The 15,559-nt window shown below is 38.3% G+C and overlaps 1 protein-coding gene across 2 annotated transcripts in view; it reads right to left on the reverse strand.

The window, feature by feature from the left end:
- Nucleotides 1–15,559, reverse strand: part of DSCAM (DS cell adhesion molecule) — a 491,765-nt gene that overhangs the window by 29,635 nt on the left and 446,571 nt on the right. For both annotated transcript variants that reach the window (XM_049835149.1, XM_049835148.1), the window contains exons 27-29: nucleotides 13,906–14,082; nucleotides 7,235–7,265; nucleotides 1,471–1,586 (exon numbers count right to left, since the gene is read on the reverse strand). In XM_049835149.1, coding sequence (XP_049691106.1) covers nucleotides 1,471–1,586; nucleotides 7,235–7,265; nucleotides 13,906–14,082 — 324 coding nt within the window. The remainder of the gene's footprint in view (nucleotides 1–1,470; nucleotides 1,587–7,234; nucleotides 7,266–13,905; nucleotides 14,083–15,559) is intronic.

The raw sequence follows: 15,559 nt of genomic DNA on the forward strand, positions 1-15,559 counted from the left end.
AAAGGGACTGGCAGCAGTGGGGCTTCTGTGCATTTACTAGTCAGCACAGGTTGATCCGCTTCTTCTAAGCAGTCCTGGTTTTGGTTTTTTTTTTAACTTGACGAGATACCATTAAGGCAAACAATTCTGCACAATAACATAACTAGCATTTTTTACCCAAAGAAGGCCATAAATAGAATAAGCATTATGAAATCAAACTACTCTGTCTCTGGCAAAAGATGAGCTCTTATTCAAGTTGGGAATAAAACCTCTTGGCAGTAAACTATGTCAAAGACTGCCAAAGTGCCTGCTTATTCTGAATGCTGTGTGGAGACCTGGCTATTACCAAGGCACTGATCGCATTGCTACAGTTAAGGCACTAATGGTATTTCTGCTATAACCCCCTAGTGCTCAGCAACTGTAACTCAAAAATAAAAACTGTCTTTAGGATGAAGCCTGGCACAAAAGACTGCATCAGAGAGGCAAGCTTTGGGAAGCTCAAATCAGGATTTAAAAAAGTCTGTATTTCCAGTGAAGCATAGGTCTCCTTTTCAAATGTGTAGCACAAAATGTGAAATGTCCCCTGAGGCCACCCCCTCCGCCCCCCATGCCAGACTGACAGCAAGTGTGACAGGGTTCAGGGCTAAAGCAGCTTGTCCCTCCCCAGTGCAGGCAAGGACAGGAGATGCAGAGATGCTGCTCCCAGCTTTTGGGGAGCCACACAGTCCCTGGGATGCTGTTACGCTCTCAGGCAGCATAGGCTTCTTCTACACAGACTTGAATCCAAATAGATCTGAAGTCTAACAAGATCAGTCATTCTGGAGGGTCTCGCCATGGTGTGTACCCATACAGTCCCGGGATCAGGTTGAGATTTCAGACATCTTGTGTTTAAATTATTTGGAAAAAACCCCCAACACCAAACAATTCTATTTTTCATGACAGTTCAGCTATGTGCCAGCCACATGAGAAATCTTGTTTTCTGTTGTGTGAAACAGTTGAGATTTGAATTTTGCATGGATACACAAAATCTGAAAACTGATCAAAATGTTGAAATATCATTTGCTATGAACAGGTGGATACAATATGCAACGTCTAAGTTTTAGAAGTCAGCTGTCGCCAATCTTTAAATACTGATATTGTAGTTTCAGAATTTCATTTTCCTTGTAAGTAATGCCAGTGATCCAACTGCATAGTCAAAGCCAGAAGAGAAATCAAAATGAAAATCATAAAACTGCCAGTCTTCATTTACATTTCCTTCAAGCAGCTCTTTCCACCTGCTTCATTTTCCTTATGTCCTGCATTATTTTAAATACTGTACTGAGATTACTTAAAATGGAAAATGATTCAAAGGGGAGAAAAAAAATCAGTTCAGTGTTCAAATGTGGCATATTACTTTGTAGCTCTTTTTTCTTGATGTGTACAGTGGGGAAAAGGTGTGGGGTAAAGTGACTGTTACATTAACCAGTGAAAACAAGCCCAACAAGAGTTTACCAATGGTCTCCATCGTGTCCCTCTCCTCAATCAGAAGCTGTGCTCTGGGAATGTCTATGTGCATCCTCAGTGTTTGCTGCTGCTTATTAAGTGTATCTGATGTCCTGGTGTTCTTGCTAAAAACAAAAGAGAAGAAAACACATTAACATTCAGCCTAAATGGAAAGATACTTGCAAACTTCCTCATTTTGAATCTGTCCAGCTCAAACAAAAAATAATGTAATCATAATCAGCAAAAATAGTCATACATCTTATTTCCCCCTCTTCGGAACAAGTCCATGGTATTAATTTATTGCACATGACAAGCAATAGATGAATGCACGGTGTTGAGGGATTTGGCCTATTCTTTATCAGTAGGAATCTCCTGACAATTTTGTATCGTTTTCTTCAAGTGTCATATAATGAAATTAATAAAAACACTTTGCAAGATGGACCTTTTTTTTCATTCCTCAAGAATGAGTCAAGAAATACACAACTGATCAAACCGGTTGGTAGGAAAATGATTTCTTGAGTAATTTCTAATTATTTTTTTAACTTTTCATTATTTTTCATTAGATATTTTCCAAATATCACTAGAATTGATAAATGAAAAAGCAAATTAACAACCAGGCATTCCATTAATAAATTGCATAAAATAAATAAAGGTTTTAGTTCCATTGATGTTCCAAGACTAGAATGGCAAATCTTGTTTACAATCATGGATTATTTCTAATTGATTGATGCAATATTCTAAAAAAGAACATAAACCAATTATTCTATCATCATGCAAATTGAAACAATTTCTTGTTGAAGTTTGTGTACCAGGAAATGACTTCTTAAATGAGCTGTCTACCAAAAGCAAATGAAAATGGATAGTAAAACTGAGTGCTACAATCATTTCTAGTATAGAGCTTGCACCAAGAAACCGTCAGACTGCACTAAAAACCCAGGAACTTTTTGCCCTTTTAGTTGTAATTACTCTTTGGAGGAGAGGAAATATTTGCAAATACTTCTATATGTGGGGAGGCTGAGGAAAGTTAAGACAAATCAGCCGGTAGTGTGATCCATGTGCTCAGACTTCAGAAAGCTTTAAAATCTAAGTGGAGGCTCATTTTCGACTGTAAAGTAGCTGTAGATCACTCGGTTTAATTCTCCTTTGGCAATGAATTATTGTTGTTAATGGAATCAGCGGAGGACTATTAAGCTGCTTGATGATTAGCTCGCATCATCCCTGAGTGCAGGCCTCTACATCAGAGATTAATGCAAGTATGATGAGCCCACGTCTCTAGACAATTTGCCTTCACTTCCTGTTGTGTCTCCATCTGAGCAAGACCTAATTATTGCAGGTTTGGAGGTTCTCCTAGAGTCTTTTTTAGGAGGAATTTCCTTGTCCCGTGGTCTAATTCTGCTCCAAATCCAAGACTGTGATCCGCAAGGCACACAGATACACCTCTCTGGCTGATTCTCACCTTCTGGCTTTCCCCGCTCTTGTGGTCCCCAGGATTAACAGTATCTATGCATCTGAAACTTGAACGTCTCTGTCTTTACCTGGGTAGTTAGGTGGTAATGTTGCCGTCATGTACAGATGGATAGTTGAAATGCATTCAAACAGCCTACAACTGGTGCCTCATTTAATCATTATGGAAGCAAAATATCAGGAGAGCTACCCAAGGGCTGCCCAGACTTTTCTCCGTATATAATCAGTGGAGAATAGTAGTCACAGTGTCTTATTAAGCACATAAAATTTCAAAGGCATTTAGGATCCTAAAATGCAGACAAATTCTACACTGATGTTCTCGAAGTCTCTGCAAAGTCGCTGCATGGATTAGATGCCACTCTCCTATTGATTTCCACTCAAGTTGCTGAAATGTTAAGAGAATCAGAGACTAATATATTATCTGCATGCCAGATATGCTTGAATACATGCCCTTGAAAAATCAGACTACTTTGGGCTTGTCCAAAATCATAGAGCAAACCTGGATCAAGTAGAAAACTGAATTTCTGAGCTCTAATTTCAATTAATAATCAGTAATCCAATAGTTATAGGATACATGCAACTAGATACACATAGAACCTGTGCAATACATAACTGAGTTTAATAAATGCACCATTGCACCCCTCCTCCGCTCACCAGGGACACAGGAGACAAAGGGATCAAATCAGACATTTTCCTCAGAGAATGCAGACCCCAGAAGCCCAGTGAGAGCTAGAAGAAGCTCTTCTGCCGTATGAATGTTCTGTATTCCTACTATTGCAAAGTACTCAACCGCACAGGAAGTATTCTTTGGACCACAAGGAGCAGGGGGACAGTTCCACAGGTTTGCAGTGTTATTGCTCACCTGCCAAGAGAGAATTCTGAATCCCATTCTTGGCTCCAGTCATAGCTTTATGCAAAATATGTGGAAGGTCCTTTAAGCCAGAACTGGAACCCAGGTCCCTCTATATTCATGAAAATACCGTACTATACTCAAGATTTATGCCGCATTTTGTGTGATCTCTCTCTTCCTCCTTACTGGTGTAATTAATTCTCCTGTATGCAGCGGCACGGTGCCACGGAGTGTCCAAACACAGAAAGGCAATTGACAGCAGCAAAAGTATTGCTGCTGATTAGCATGCAATCTCTTTTCTGGCTCAAGGAATTTTGAATTATTTTCTGCAGACCACAATAGCTCAGCTTTGAGGTTATAAAAGCCTAAAGTGCCAACAGCAATTAAGTGCCTCTAGGACTCGGCAGCGAGGCAAAGATTTTTAGGATTGCAATTCTGAAGTTTGGTGCCCAAGTATTTTCTAACCTAGGAAAATTCAGGCATCAGAGTATTGTAACAGTTTGGTGGAGGAACAGTCAAATGATTAATTCTTTAAAGGGAGGAAGCACATATAGCTATATTTTCCTTAACCTACAGATATAAAATTCCCAAACAAACATGTGCTAAGGCTGTTCTTTACCTGACAGACCTTGTAAGGATCTATGTATAATACAATTCATTCCCTCTGGTTCAATGAATCTCTGAGCTCCAAATTGTTAGAGACTGGGAGCCTGTCTGGGGAACAAGTATGTATTTGCTGTAGTTTTTTACTCTACGCAGGTGCCTGCTTTTGGCCACTATGAAAGGCAGATACTTGGGTACGTAGGCCTTTGGGTCTGATTAAGTACAGCTTTTCTGTACAGTTTGTGGATAAATGGGCCTTTTTCCAGAGCAAGTACAGTGTATAATATATTTTGAAAGACTGTACATAGTTAAAAGAACATTGCCTTTTAAATAATCTTTCTGGGTCTTTAATAAAAAAATACTTGAGTGACTGTCTGTATGCACAGGAGAGGGTTAAACCAATCAAGCTAGTTATGTAAAGGGATTAAATATGGTGCTCTGAAAACCCAAAGTCATTCTGGATCCTTGGCAGAGAGGCCACGTCACAGTTTCCTGATGTCTAAGATGGTTGTTGTAAAAACATATGGAAGACTAAACTGTGTAAATAAGCAGCCTGACAGAGGGATATTTGAGGAGAAAAGTTTCCTCACGTTGTGGTCAAAATTAGAAAGCGCAGTTGATTGCTATAGTAATTCACAGTGAACTGTTACAAAGAATTTGGCTGGACCAATGCTTTAACCCGAAAGAAACATAAAAAAGCTGTGATTGTACAGCAGCAGGAAATTTTATTTGCTAGTTTAAGGTATCAGCAACAAGTCGTGCAGCTCCTGTTAAACTGCTAACTACTGGGGCTTATCCTGCTCCCCAGATATTTGACTAACACAACCAAAGCCAGCGACTTTCAAAGCAAAGGATAAAGCACCATTCTTAATCAGCTTTATACATGCTCATTGAAATCTCCTCAAAGTGGAAGATACACAAAGCTCTCTCCATCCTCACACCTTCCTACCAAGCAGGGAATCATCTTTTCTGCTTTCTGTCCAATTAATAAATGTCAAGGCATAACCCACATCATACCCTCTTTTTTTGATATTTTTATCATAGCAGATTTTGGTGAAATCTAAAAGATATAAAATACCATGGGGTTTATAATAAGTGACTATTGCTTTGGAGAGGCCTTATTATCCTTTGATTATTAATGTGCTAAATCTTCAGGAACATCTAGTGTTGGCGGGTAGCTCAGGTTTCAGTTGGAGGTATATCATATTTATCACAAGTGACACAGCATTTGCCTGTAGAAAGCAGGTTCTCCTATACAGCATCGTTCTGAGAGCTCCGAGTTATGACGTGTCTACAAATGTAGGCCTATATCCCCTATTTCCTTTAAAGTCCTGTTTTGGTAGTCATTTGCCTTTGTTCACACTTTTAGAAGAGAAATATAAAATATGACTATTTAATAAAAACAAGATTATTTGTTAATAAATGAGATGGGGGAAACCGACTTGATCATATTTCAACGTCTGTGAAAGGAAAAGCAAAAAGAAACAGTGGCAGATGAGTTACCTAGAAAACCAACTCTGAGCTAAAGGCTGGGAAGGAACCTGACTGCTCTCTGAGTGCATCAGGTGGGGAGGGCAAAAGAAGCTCTTTAATTTGAAGGTTGACAGCACCAGAGGAAAAAATTAGTTGAAACTGGACACTTGTGTTGGCAGTTTGATAGAGTTTTCTGAGCGTCAGAGGAGCGAGACTCTGAAATGGCCTTGCAGAGGTGTTATGTGTGGTTGTCACTGGGACTGAATATCTTCATCCAGGAGTTTCAGCTGGTCCGTGCTGGGTTTCTTTAGGGAACAGGCTTGCTGCATATGCTAATCTGTGCTGTTTTCTGTGACACTGAAAAATAGCAGAGCATGTCTTCCTGAAGTTGCTTAAACCTGCAATCTGCTGCTAGCAGGGATTTCTAACCGGCAGGTAGGAAGGGTATGACCTGACCTGCATGACCAGTCTTGTTAACATCAGTAGGACTATTCAGATGTATTGGCTTAAAGCTGAGTTTACACTAAAACCATCTGTCACCATGTCTTTGGAAAGTATATTCTTACAATAGCAGGTGAAGTTTATCACGGGTGAGGAAGTTTAGAGTACAGTTCATTTGGTAAAATATCTATGACATTCTCAAATTTGTTGCTTAAAAATAAAAAAGATTTTCTAGAAAACCAATTTTGAACTTAAACTCACTTGAACTTAAAATAATCCCTTGGTGATCCCGTTTTCAAATATATGCAGCAGTTTTAAAGTTCAATATTCTCCCCAGACAAAACAATAAACATTGAAGAGATGAAATTTCCATCTTTGAAGGAATTGTGGTGCCAGAATAGTCATTCTGTTGCAATTCAACAACTGAATTAGATATCTGGATGCTGAGCTAATGGAACAGAACTGAAAAATAATAAATGGATTTACCTGCTCTTCTATACCTTTGGGTATAAGCAGCTAGCAATAGTGAATTACATAAATATAACTGTAAAGTTTTGAGATATTCACATCCAGGCACTTACTGCCTTCAATCAGATGTTCTCTGAAGAGCAATTACTTTGGTACGTATTATGAAAATGTTTTTCTGAATAGGAAAAATGTCCAAATGGACCTACATAGCTTCTATAATTTAATCTACTAACACAGAGTTCTCATTTTTTTACCATTGCATTCCCTCATAGATGCTGTCCAAAATTGTCTATTTTTCCCCCATTGCTAACCAGCAATGTGTCCTAGCTCTTAACAAACAGTCAAATGGTGTGTTTTGAAAAAGGACTTAGGAGTAAAAGGTTTACTTCTCCGTTTGTCCCTATAATAATTTTGAAATATGATGCCATAGTCGACAGACATTTTTCAATTTAAAAACATTAAGTCTATTCTTACCTCATAAGCATTTCAGCCAAACTCTTTGCATCTAGAAGAAAAGAGAATAAATGTCATCACAAATTAAAATCTATTTGATAGCTTAATTCTTAGGAAGTAAGCAATTTCAATCAGCCTTGTTTAAGACCACGGTTGTTTCTCAGATCAGTGGCAAGAATAAAATCATCTCTAAAGTCCCTACTTTTGCTGAAACTGCATTTCTGCCCCAGACAGCCCTGTTTAGTTCATCAGTAGCATCAAAGATGCTTAGAGAAGTACAAGCTACCATTGGCTTAACTAGAAAAAACTACAGAAACTTATTAGAAGTAGGAACAGTTTAACCAATAACGGGGATCTCTGTTCCTTCATGCCACAGTTAGCAAGGAATAGGTGAGGAAGGAAGAAAAGGCAAGAAGACAAAATGTTGACATCCATTTCTGGGCAGAAGCCAAACCCAAGCTGGATGAGCAGTTGCCAACCTGTCATTTCCAAACCAAACCTGTCTGCATGGAGGTCTGAGCAAGGGAGGTCTCCAAGGAGTTAACTTGTTTGGTTGCTCTCAAATATGAATGTTTTTCCACTACCAATAATTCAAAACTGCTACTGGGTCTTCAGAGGACAGTCTATACACAAAACAGAAGGTGGCTTATTCCCACATGGATCAGCCCTGCAAAATGAGGTGCTGCTGAAGGAGCAATATTCCTCCTGTTGTTGTCATTGCTGTTATTATTACCATAAAATCCTTTGGGGATATAATTATTCTGGTACTTCTCAGATCAAAAGACACAGCTGAAGTTGGTTCACCAAGTATTCTTCAGGCAGCTTTCCATAAAACTTTGTCAACGTAATATAATAATTTCTGTAGTATTATTCAGCAAAAATAGACAGCTATGCTTTGTTCTGCAGTCTGCCGCTAAACAAACTCACTTAAAAATGCTGACTCCAGAGTCCTTAAGTATATCACACAGCAACAAAGCAGCCTTTTGTGCAACCAAGGGAAGCAAATCTGAGAAGAAAACAGTTCCAAGTTCTAAGTCTTCAAGCGACTCTCCTATCACATGAAATTTTAATTTATTCTTTTATCTGCTGGTTGTAAATCTACCAGCACCTGCCAAGCCATTTACTGAATTTGTCTTTGCTTTCTCCATCTCACCTTTTTATTCCTTAATCACCTCTTGGGTCTCTACACCTACAACAATTTGCTTGCCCATGATCCTGTTAAATATCCTGCCTTTAAAATTCAGAGGACACAGGTGGAAACAAACCCCTATCTTAATGTATTGCTTTGGCTACATTTGTATTCGTTTTTAAAAGGAATGGACAACGGGCTCTTTTTATTCATAAAAAACCTCAACAAAATCCCTTCCATCCACTTTCTACATTCTGTTTCTCTGACACTGCACCAGCTTGCCTGTTTAAAGCTTTATTCCTCACCTACTACTGGAGAAGCTGAAATTCTGTGCTTCCACTCCTTTATTTTTAACCTTCCCCCATCCCGTTTCAGCACAAAGCATGGCAGAATCCTGGTGGAGGGAAGGACTCTTCATCTGAGATGTCCCATCTGATCCAAACAGTGCTCGATTTAAACTCTCAGACTTTCTATTTTTCACTTTCTTTGGGATTGCCTTTTGCTATTAACACTCTTTTAAGTGGTACTATATAGTAGAAGACAATGTCTTTATCATCAGTCAGAAAGAAAAATACCACTGCTGCTCCTAAATGACCTAGAGATAGTTTTGCTACTGACCTCTAAGGACCCAGGAAGGGATCCAGTTCTACTGAAAAACACTTTAAAAACCAAAGCAGCTCTGGTTCTAAGTCATGTTTTTTTCAGCAAACTTTATGATGCTTCTTGTTATTCTAACAGTGCTAGGATCATGAAGAGACTATGTACACATTCTCCCTCTGGCACATATAATAAGGGTGATTTAACATGCAAATATTGTTTTCATTCAGCTAGCAGCTTTTGTGAAGCAATTGCTGCCCCCTTAAGTGAAGATTATGGATACTTGTGCTAGTAACTCACAACTCAAGAAAAGCTGAAGGGACAAAGTTGAATGTTGCTTGGCCCAATGTCGTTCACTTTGCTTTTTAGTTTTGTTTAAATGACAAAAAAATCTCCCTCACATGTTCTCAGGTGCTGCACAGCATATAGCTGTGTTCCATGCTGCATCTGGAAAAAAAGTTATGTCCTCACCATTAAATGTATATGGCACATATTCAAATGCACATTAACATATATGCATTCTTGGTCAAAGAGGTGCAAAGGAGATTGTGCAACTTCAATCAAAAATAACATGAGGCATCATGCAAGATCATGTTATGTGTCAAAAGCTGAACAATGAAGTACTGCAGAAAAAAAAGGAACTCCATCAGCAGGGTTTGAATGTACTAATTATTCAAGCAGATCGTTACAATGGTCAGCAGCATTACTATAGTTAATGATGGCTGTCCTGGACACACAGGCTGGTGTAGGACTGGACCAAAACAAACATCCCAAGAAGATAAGGGATCTTATGTATCTGTCAAAGCAAAATCCCAAAGCCTAAAAGCAACTGAATATGGTAACAGTGTGTCCGAAACATCAGCTATAGGAGAAACGCTGGTTTCACAAACCGATGAGTATAGACTACAGATTGTAATGTGTATTTCCTCCATTACAGTTTTGATCAGCAAACTGAGAATACTTCATAAAATGAGCCAGTATCTCCGCCAGCATCCTATCTCCCAGCTTTCAGGTGGGCAAAACAGGGCTCAGGGAGGCCATGAATGACAGAGTGAAGGGGATGATTTCCCACTCCAGCCGAGCATCACCCCGTACCTTAGTGAAAAAGACAAACTGCTCCTTGCCGTGGGTTTGACACACGGCTGTGCCGACAGGCATGGACCCAGCGGCAGCCCTCACTTCCATTTGCTGGGGCAGCCACCTTTAAAATTGTTAGCGCATTTGGCTTGTCCCCTGGGAAATCAGCAGCCGTGATACAGTTTTATCTTGTATGCTGGCACTTCTGAACTATCACGCTGCACTGATGCTTTCTGCTTGGATTAAGGTGAGTTGGATTTAAAAACAAAGGGAAAACTATTATGGTAGTAGTGGAGCTAGGTTAATAGTAAGGGGAAAGAGTGGCAAGTCATCAGGTTTCTCTGTTATAATATATGCTGACCTACTGAATGGCTGCATGCTCCAGCAGTCAATTGACCTTCTTGTGGCTTGACCTGTGGAACTACTAAACTGAGCAAAAATCAAGGCTTTGCTGAAAACTAAGCTTTCTTTCTAAACAGAGTACTCCTAGAGAAATAAATCATACTGGGCGTGACACAGGAAGAAGAGAGTTACCTGTCCCTACATGCTAAAACAAGGAGTAAAAGGATTAGGAATGCAGAGACTGTTGTCCTTATGCTACATTTGCCCCACAGAAACTGGAGTCACAAACCCATTGCCTATAAGCACTGATATAAATGTTTGCATACAGAATGTACTGCAAATAAATCTGCAATTCCCACTCCTCTTTGTCAAGCAGGTTCAAAGAAAAGACATCTACTGGAGCCACAAAAGCAAGAATTACATCTGTAACTTGTATAAATTCCTTTAGAAGGTCCCACTGTGGAAACTATTATTTCTGATGTAGACTAGAGGAAAGTTGATGGTGGAATCATGACTTAGGAAAAATGAGTCCTGTGCCTCAGCGAAACCCCACCAGGTGATACATATCAAGTCATAATGACAGGATTTCAATTTCAATACTAATTCAAATTAAGATTGAACACAACAACTACTAGAGCAAAACAGGGATTTTAGTTAGGAGATGAGAAAAACTTGTACACAGGATTTTTTTAGAGAACTTACTAAGGAGTTCTTTGGAACAGCAATACTGATCGCCAGTAAGACGTTTAGAACATGAAGTAACCTCCAGAAGAGCAGAAAATGGCTAATATGGGATCAGTCTTCAAAAAGAATGAACAAAAAAAAATATGAATTACTGAAGCCCTATCAATCTGATCTGGGCAATGAGCAAAATGATGAAGAAAATGGAATGAAGCTTGATGAAATGAATTGAAGTAGTTGGAATAATTAAGGCCAAGCAATATAAATTTCTGGTCAATCAGCCATGTGAAACAAAGTTGAATTTTAAAAATGAGAATAAAATTCACTGAGAATTGATGACACTGAAGAAACTCTCACTGAGATACAATTAAATAATATTAAAGTATTATATTTATATTTGTATTTCTCTAGAGCAAAGTTTTGGTACCTCAAAATATTTTAGTAGCAAAGTAGCATGATACAAAAAATTAACACAGCAGCCATTTTACATGGGTTTCAACATATCCAAAACACAATTTTAGGCAGAGGATCATTGTTTAATATTAATTTTCATCATGCACCATAGGACATAACACTGTTGGTACTTCAGTTGTCTGGAGTTAATGAAATAATATCCGATAAAAGTTTGAAAATGACACAAGAATTAGGTAGCTAAAATATAATGAAAATGCCAGGTCACTAAGGCATAACAATCTGGATCATCAGGTAGGCTGGCCACAAGTTAGCAATGTATCTGTTGAGACCTGTATGAGGTCATATATCAAGAACACACACCATGGCTGTACAATGGAGAATGTTATCCTGTTGCACTGTAATCAGAGAATTGTCAGATGCTCTCAAGGGATAAGATGTTAAATGCAAATTCTTAAAACAGTGCTGTACCCAAAAAGGTGATCCTTGCAGATATAGACAGAAGACCATAAAGGGAAAGAAGAAAGGCTGTTACCTCTCTATCTGATGCTGTCTGTTGCTGGAAGATTATGTTAATTTCTAGCATACACAGATGAGGAAAGCTACCTAAAGATTGCAAAGGGACCAGATAAAAGCCTTGAAATTAATAAATGATGGGAAAACTAGAGAGAAAAATTAAAGAAGATTCATCTGTTTCATTTACCAATTAAAACATTAAGAAATTACTTGGTTACCACCATGTAAAAGGAATACCCTCAGAGACCGAAAATATGATACAAAAATGAATTTCAGTCCTTGTACATCAGACAGAAGTATAACAGGACCAGATGGCTGGGATGTCAAGCCATAGCTTGACAAATTCAGATAAGTAGTGAGACACAGCTTTTACAGAAATGGTAGTTAAATCCTGATGGCTTTTATCAAAAGTACTGATGAATTCTTTGCCACTGCCTATGTTTAAGTGAAGCTCAGATATTTTTTGAAATTCCTATATTCTTAGAAGAAATAATTCAGAGAAGTCTTACATTATGCAAAAGCCATACTGGCCAGTGATTGTCAGCCTTCTTAAGGGACTGTAACTCAAGAATCTATGAATACTTGTAAATAAACCATGAAAAACTAAATGTGCATAGCCATCATTTCCTGGAGCCAAGGAGCTCAAAATATCCTGCTTGTTACTGGATGGAATTCCACAGTATTTCTGACAAGATAAGATAATACTTTCTTCACCCTTCACCTACCACTTTTTTTGGTGAAAAAAGCTGCACAGAGGTAAATTATTTAAAAGGATTTGAATGAGAAATTTATTATACAAGCTAAAGCATCCAGATGTCCTGATTTCCAGAGCTGTGTATGAACCATAAGGCTAGTTGTCCTCTTTGATCTACAAATTTGCCCATGCCTAAAAGCCCTGTATCCCTGTCTCTTTGTAAAAACATCAAAAATATTGTTACAAAAGACGAAATGAGACCCAAAAGAAAGACACATAAGTGCTAAGCTGAGATGGAATACACAGGGTTGGTGTTGGCTTTAATATATATCACAATCACATTTTGGTTAAAATACAAGTAACTAAACATTTTGGTGGCTCTTGGAAATTATTAGACTTATTTTTGCAGGTGATAAACTGCTTTACTATTTATTCAGTATGTGATTTGAAAGGCTTTTTCCCAAATACCTTCAGTGTAAGGTCTGCTGTTGTGTGCTAGTGCAAAACATGCAAGGCCAAGTGCAGAGGCGGCAGATTGCAAGGGTCAAAAACCTGGTTGTGGCTCAGCCAGTGGTATTTACTAGAAGACTGATAAAGTTGAAAAACTTCACAGTTCTAAAACTTATTCACACAGCAAACACTTGAATTTTAATAAGGATTGGAGAAAAGTACAGATCAGTGACAATGAAAGGGCAGTGAACAACAAAGTGTTGTTGTAAGAGTCCTGTTAGAACACATCATAGGGAAAAAGATGTGGTAACATCTGAGAATATCTGGTTGTGTTTTCTAACCTACTAACATGTGGCTACTTTCACTTTACAATTTGGGAATCATGGTTTGCATCTGCTGGAAAACTGAAATTCCCCCACCTTCAGAACATTGGATTTTATCCTTTGACAAAAAAATATGATTTTAGATTATTGAGACCATTCACAAGGGAAACAAACAACAACAAAGAAAGGAAAACAAACAAACAAACACCAACACATGACACTTATCGTCCTTTCCCCCATGCTAAATAATAACAATGCATACATGAGTGATTTTTTAAAAAACTTACTACCAAAAGAAAAAGAAGGAATTTCTGTAGAAAACACATATGCTTTGTTGCCTCATATCTGTTACATATTGTAGGAGAATTATACCAACTGGGGATTGAACAGTTTGGTCACATGCAGCCCCACTTGTACTTTCATGTTCAGGGGTACGTGTATGTAGACATAAGTGCCACAGCTCTCGTCTTACCTCGCAGCCTCTTCAGTCTCTGCTCCCTCCTCCTCCGCCGCACGATCAGCAGCATCACAAAAAGCAGCAAGACCCCAACCAAGATACAGGAGATGGTCACCAGCATCTTTAGCCCTTCGTTGGTTGCCAGCCCTTCCTCACTTTGCACAACTGACTTAATGAGTGGAGGGATTGTACCTGGAAACAGTGTCATGATATTAGATGCCTATTAATGAAGACAAAAGATTGAGTTTTCAGGGAATACGGCACGTTATATGCTTCAGCTGCATGCAGAACATTAAGAAGGATTTGTCAGGTTCAGGGCAGATGCTGTGTTTGCACGTGTAACGGCCACGCACATGTAACCAGTCACACTGGTAACAAGGTGCTGACTGCAGAGACTCACAGATTATCAGAAATCGAGAAGTGCATTCACTGATGAAAGAAAACCATGCCCATTATACAGACAAATGCTATGATTAATTTTAAGTCATATTAAACCATTAGAAAGCTGTAAGAGATCTCAGAATTACTACCTATATAAGTTACTCCTTACTATGGGAAAATAGCACTGCTGCAACATATTCATACTTTCTGCTAGCCTTTTCTTTGTAAGGAACATACTTGACAAAGTTCATTTTGTGCTACATACATCAGATGAATCCTTTGCACAGAAGCTTTCTTATATCACATCTTAGGGGTGCAGCAGTGATATTGATCTGAAATTCAGATAGCCAACCTGATGCTAATTTGCTAAAGAGTGGCTGACATTATACTCATCAGTAAAACAGGAGAGTAACACTGGATAGAAACAATCAAATTTTGAGAGTGAATTGAGGGGAATGAATCTACAAACTACTGGCATTGGCAGGCAGCTCACTTTTTCATTTTGGGACATATTTGCATTTTGAATATAACTAGCTTCCTGGTGATATACAATACTTGAACTTTTCCATTCTTTTTTTCTTTACTTCTAAAGGATGTGAGAAGAATGCAGCACTTTCTTTGGAAGGCTGTTTAGCCATGGAAGACTTCTCACTCATTTCCTGATTACTATTAAACTGCTGAATGCAACCACAAATGAGGCTATAAAATGCAGATTTGTTTGAAATGGATAGAAACACGCAAGTATTGTGAACTGTGATGACTTTCGATGGAAGCTATTCAATTTTAACCAGCTACTGAAACATAAAAATGGCTACTTGCTAAAAGGATAGGACGGTGAGATAGAAAAACCGGCACATCATTTTTACATTTTAATTGCTGCATTGAGCGATATAGTTATATCTCATTATGTACCATACAGTATAAGAAAAAAAAATTGTGCTATGATGTAGTACAATGTGATGCTATAACCACAGTGAAAATGTAGAATTCTAAGTCATATTTTTTCAGAAGTGCTATTTGAGTTGCATATAATGAGAAGAGTAGTTCCCTAAAGGGAAGAAGATAAACAGAAAAGGTACAACCATCCAAACCTGTATCAGGTACTTTGGAAAATTTATTTTCTTACAATTGCATTTTGAATATTTTTCTACTGTTCCATTGCAGTTCTTCCCCATAATTTTCCTTCTTTTTCTAATTTTCCATTTCTTGGAATAAATGCACAGCAGGAATTTTTATCTTGTCTTAAAGGAGATGCAGTTTTTGCACTACTCTAAAGGCAAAGAAAATG

The sequence above is a fragment of the Accipiter gentilis genome, chromosome 32 (genome assembly GCF_929443795.1).
Source record: "Accipiter gentilis chromosome 32, bAccGen1.1, whole genome shotgun sequence".
NCBI classification, from domain to species: Eukaryota; Metazoa; Chordata; class Aves; order Accipitriformes; family Accipitridae; genus Astur; species Astur gentilis.